Genomic DNA, 5,735 nt, shown 5'->3' with positions numbered 1-5,735 from the left:
TGCCTCTTTCTGGACCAAGCCCAGTGGAGACATTTAGCGCCAACAGCATTTTCCTCTTCTGTCCCCTCTTCCTCTTTGACACTCTTTCCCTTGGCTTCTATGAGGGCCCACCTCTTGGTTTTCTCCTGCCTCTGGGCCATACCTTCTTAGTCCCCCTTTCAGGCTCCTCTTGCTCTATGTGACACTTCAATGCAGACTATCCATCCAAAGCTGTCACCTGTTCTCCCTCCATCCACTCTCCCTGGGAGAGTGCAGTCACAGGTCCTCCTCCCTTTGTTGTGGGGCTGCCTTCTAACCCCATTGCCCGTGAGTCAGATGTGACAGCACTCCTCTCTGTGGGTGCCCCAAAGTCACCTCAAACTCAACAGGTCCAATACTGAACTCAGCCTTTTCCCACCGAAGCGTGTTCCTCTTCGTAGATTCCCCATCTTCAAGAATGGCACCATCAGCACCCCACTTGGCCAAGTCAGAAACTTTCAACAAATATACATTGTCAGGTAGTGAACTAGGTGCCAGTTTCCAACGGTGAACAAACAGGAAGAGTCCTGGACACCTTGGAGGTTACAGCATAGCTGGCCGAGGGGCGGGGGGTAAGAGGTGTGGGGGGATAGGAAAGAAATGAGTCCAATACTAACACATAGAGATGTGAAGTAGCAACTGTGAAAGGTGCTATGCAGAGGGCCTATGATGGGAGAACCAATGTGGTCAGGGGTGCAGCAAAGGCATTCCTGAGGATGGCCTGAGTGAGATGAGGCCTGAAGATGATGAAGGAGAAGTCAAGAGTGGCTCCAGTTTCTGGCCTTTACAATGCACTCAGATGGAGCCCACGTGGGGGGAAAGCGGGGAAGGAGAGGAAGGTGAATTCTGCTTGGGCCATGTTGAGGGTGACATGCCTGTGAGCATCCAGTGAGAGATGCGGCAGTTGGATACATGAGCCTGGGTCAGAGACACACACTTGGGAGCCACTGGTGTATTCACAGAATCGAAGGCAGCTGTCCAGGAGAACAGAGGGAGACAGGGAGAGGGTTTGGAATGGAAGCCTGCCTCTCCTGCTGCTCACTATATGCCAAAAAGGCTCTGAAGCTGCTCGGCAATGTTATGATTGGCTATGTTATGATAGCCACCATAACAATGTTATGATTGGCTATGTTAGGATAGCCATAACAACAATGTTATGGTGGCTATCCCATAAGGCCTCAGTGTGCCTGCTTCCATGGGCACATTTCTGTGTTGAAAGTTAATATACCAAACACCGACATTCAAATGGGATATTCCCTTCACAGTGGAACCTCCCCTGGAAGTTCTCCACTTAGTCCAATACCTTCCCATCATTTAAGATATTTCTAGAACTCTACGAACTGCCTACAGAGGCATACCATAAAATCAGCTCATTTAACTTCACACACACACACATATACATAAACAGACACACATATACATATACATATACACTTACACATATAAAGATATATACACACCCATATGTGCACACACCATATACTAGTACACATACATACATACACACACATATACATATACACAAACCCATATATGTACACACACATATATGTCCCTGAGAGAAAAGGGAGGACCTCAGGGATCTGCAGCTGAGCAGTGACTGCTAACCAGCGGGGGTGGGAGGTGGTGGGGGGGAGGAGAGCAAGCAGAGAACAGTTCAGCCAGCTGCTGTCTCTAAAGGGCATTGCTTGACTTTGAATGTTTTCTAAAGGACAATCTTTCTTGGGAAGGGAGATCAGAAGTTTAAAGAAGACAGGTGGTGTGTCTTCTTTAAATCAAGGGGTAAATTAATAACCATAAATCATGCCAATGCCTTGTGAAAACATACAAACCTTCAAACAATAAAATAATTTGTCAGAGTGGCAAGTTCTTAATACCCAGGCAACCTGAAAAGTTGCCACTTCATCAGCTTTGCATAAAGTCCCCAGTAGAAATGGGAAGGGCTCCCTCCTTAGCCAGTGTTCCCAGCAGGATTTCCCCTGCCCCGCCCCACCCAGCTCATCCTAGTCCTTGTCCTCCCACCCCAAGGCATGATGCTTGCACCTGGCGCAGTGTGTTTCTCTAAATTCTGGGGACCGGGACCCAGGAAAGGCAAGAGCCCGGGGAGTATGCACAGGTGAGGTCAGGACTGCCCTGCTACCTGAATGGCCCAGTTAGAATTGTCCCTACAGCAGAACTGGTCCTGTTGGGACAGGATGTGCATCACGAGGTACAAAGCAATTCTTGGCCCTGAGCAGAGGTTACCAAAGACAGGGAAAGAGACAGGAGGTTCAGGACAGATGTCAAAGCTAGGCCACCCTGCCGCAGCCGGTTCACCCCTTCGCTGGGATGAAGAGCTCACTCACCCCTCCATCCTCTCCCTTTGTGATGAAGCCCTGCAGCTAGTCAGTCCCCCAGGCCAGGCACTGGCACTTCATCTCCAACTCCTCCCTCTCCCCTGACAGTCCATCCATTGCCAAACGCTGCCAATGTTTCCTCCTTAGCTTCACTCGACCTGCCCTCTGAGTACCGTTCTAATTTAGACTCCTCTGACCCAGGCAAGACAGCTGAAAGAGTCTCTTAAATGCTTTTATCTCAACTGTTCTCCCAATCTTATCAGCGAGTGTGACTATTTTGTTCTCCTGCCCAGGATCTCGTCATTGCCTACAGGATAAATCCAGTGGCCGTCACGGCCCTGTTCTACCTGCCACCTTCCAACCTACACCTGGTCCAGCTCAGAACTGGCGACACCCTGCCATGCCCGAGATGAGCAGACTCTTCTCTCCTGTCTTCTCATGACTCCATCCCTTTGACCAACTATTCCTCCTACTCCGCAGATGGCCTGTTCACCACCGATCAGGCTCATTCTCTAAGACCCAGCTCGTAAAGGCTCCTTGTCTCCCTCCGAAGTCTCTCACTCCCAGCTCTGTGCCCTCACCTGCCAGTTAATCTCTCTACTGCCACAAATAAGAGACGTACTTCAGCTTCTTTGTGAACTTGGTGGTCCCCCAGGAGGCCATGATCTCCTCAAGGATGGTCCAGTTTTGTAGCTAAGGGGTCTGGCCAGGCGCATGAACACTGAGCTAATGAATGAAGAGCATCTCTCTAAGGCAAGCTCCAGGCGAAGAGAGCACGGCCTTTCTTAACACCAGCTCCTCCTCAGGCCCTTACCCTCCTGGCAGCCCCATGGGCATCTCAGAGCTCTGATCTGCCCCAGATCACTGGCAGCCACTGCCACCATTCCCACACAGGCATGGCCCAGCCACCTAGGAGCCAGCTCCCTGAAGGACTTTGTCATTTTGTTAAGAGATGGTCACCCTGAGAGTCCTGGTTTGTCTCTCTGTGGGGGGCAGTGGACACAGCCATTCACACCTACATTCCACCCCACAAAGGTACTACTTTAGGCAGGTGCTGCTTCCACCTCCACCCCCCACCTCCCCCCCGCCCAGCCATCCTACAGGCCCAGGACTACCAGAGGACTGAAGGATGGAGGGTCTGACACTCACCCCAGATGTGGGATTGGCTGTCCAGCCCAGCTCTGCGGTAGCCGTCCTGGTGTCCATTAACGTTTCTGTGGATCAAAAAGAGAAGATCTGGTCAGTCGGAAGGATCGCTGGGCAGTGGCCTTTGTGTCCATGAAGTTACTCATGAGCAGAATGTCGGTGCCAGGAGCCGTGGGCGCCTCTGTGAAGCAGAGAAGGGGAGAGGTCTGCCAGGACCATGCAGCTCAGTACAGAGCTGGGCAGGCCTCCGGTCTCCGATGCCAGGTCCGCAGCTCTCGCCCCCAATGACCTCAACCCACCCATGTGGGATGAAGTCATCTATCCACCCACCACTTTATACCTAAGACACGGCTTCTTCCATCAATACTTTCCCTAGAGGCTCTTCCAGGGCCATGCAGGCCCAGTAGCCACCTCTTTCTGCACTCTTCTTCCCCACTGGGCTGCTCCTCAACCGCACCTGTCCATCCTGCCCTCCTCTCCTCTGCCTCCCCTTCAGGCATCCGTGTTGACACCCTTAGGTGACTTCCCTCCTCTGGCCCCAACCACTCTCCAAAGACTTGGCCCTCCTGCAGGTCCCTTTGACCCCTGAACTCAGATACATGCTGACCCCCTTTCCCAAGACTCTATTGGGGACTCACCCAGAACACAAATGCACACGTCAGACCCCAGCGGTCTGCTTCCTGGTTACCACTCCCTCTAGCCATTAAGTGAAGGACAGACACCCTGACTCTTGGGCCATCGGGGTCGCTACAGTACACACGCCAAGATCACCAGGTGCCATGTAGTGACCACAGTGCTGGTGTTTATTACAACAGATTTCTGGAAGGTAGCAGTAACGTGTCCTGAGAACAGGGCATGTTTTCCTTTTTTCCTCTTCAGTTTATTATTGACTGTTCCCCCCCGCCCCGACCTCTTAATAGAGACTGCTCCCCAAAGGCAGCCCACCAGCTCCTGATCAGCAAACCCACAGCCTCTTTGTTTCTTTAACAGCTTTATTAAGGTAGAAATGACATACAATTAACAGCACATAATCAAGGCGTACAATTTTGAGAAGTTCTGACATATATTTACACCTGTGAAACCATCACCACAATCAGGATGATAAATATATCCATCATTTCCAGAAGTTTCCTTGTCCCTGGGTGATCCCTCCTTCCCTCCTGTCCCTGCCCCACCCTCTCACTGTCTCCAGGCAATGACAGATCTGCTCTCTGTCACCATCGATTAATTGGCATTTTCTAGAATTTTACATAAATAGAATCATGTAGTACGTATATTTTTTTTTACTGGCTTTATATCAATAGTTTATTCCTTTTTATTGCTGAGTAGTATCCCATTGTATAGGCACACTGTAATTTGACTCCCCAGTTACCTGCTGTTTCCAGTTCAGGGCTAGTACGTGAGAGAGTAGGAGAGAGCCAGTCCTCCACATCCTCACCACACTGGCATGGTCGGACATTTTAAATTCTGGCCATTTTAATAGGTGTGTGGTGGTATCTCATTGTGGTTTTAATTTCCATGTCCTTAACGATGAATAATAATAAACATCTTTTCACATGCTTATTTGCCATTTGTATACTTTGGGGGTGAAGGGTCTGTTCAGTCTTTTTCCATTTTTAAATGGGGTGATTTGTTTTCTTTTTACCGAGTTTGGTGAGTTCTTTATATATTCTGCATAAAGTCCTTTATCAGATGCATGCTTTGCAAATATTTCCTCCTATTCTGTGGCATTCTTTTATCCACGTCTTTCAACAAACAGAAATTTTAAGTTTTTATGAAGTCTAATTTATCAACTTTGTCTTTTATGGTTTGGTGTCATATCGGAAAAACCTTTGCCTAACCCAAGGTGACAAAGAGCTTTCTCTTACCTAGCTCTATGATCTCTTCTGAGTTCATTTTTGCTTCAGGCAGAAGGTATGAATCAAATATACAATTGTGTGTGTTTTTCATGTGAATATTTAGTTGTTCAGAGGATCACCTTTTAAATTCACACAGTGGTGCTGTATGGGCTGGTGGTGGTGTCCTATCCACCTGGTGTCCCGGGGCATGTATCCAAGGAACCGGCACAGCACGTCCTACCCGCTCAGCAAATGAGAATATACAACATGCGGCTGTTTGGGTTTTTCCTTCCCCTGTTCCCTTTTGCTCCTGAACAGCCCTCCCTCCACCTCACGTGACCAGCCAGTCTCTGCTCACTGCTTCAGGTGGGAGATGGGAGATAGGAATGAAGAATGC

At 49.4% G+C, this 5,735-nt stretch overlaps 1 protein-coding gene across 1 annotated transcript in view; it reads right to left on the bottom strand.

Annotated features, from left to right (window-relative positions):
- EPHB1 (EPH receptor B1) overlaps positions 1-3,563 on the bottom strand; it is a 277,930-nt gene extending 274,367 nt beyond the window's left edge. The window contains exon 1 of the mRNA XM_023749311.1: positions 3,504-3,563. Within this exon, the coding sequence (XP_023605079.1) occupies positions 3,504-3,560 (57 nt within the window). The 5' untranslated portion in view covers positions 3,561-3,563. The remainder of the gene's footprint in view (positions 1-3,503) is intronic.
- Positions 3,564-5,735: the final 2,172 nt, after the last annotated feature.

Source organism: Myotis lucifugus, unplaced genomic scaffold (genome assembly GCF_000147115.1).
Source record: "Myotis lucifugus unplaced genomic scaffold, Myoluc2.0 scaffold_8, whole genome shotgun sequence".
NCBI classification, from domain to species: Eukaryota; Metazoa; Chordata; class Mammalia; order Chiroptera; family Vespertilionidae; genus Myotis; species Myotis lucifugus.
This window is presented reverse-complemented; position numbering and strand designations above follow the sequence as displayed.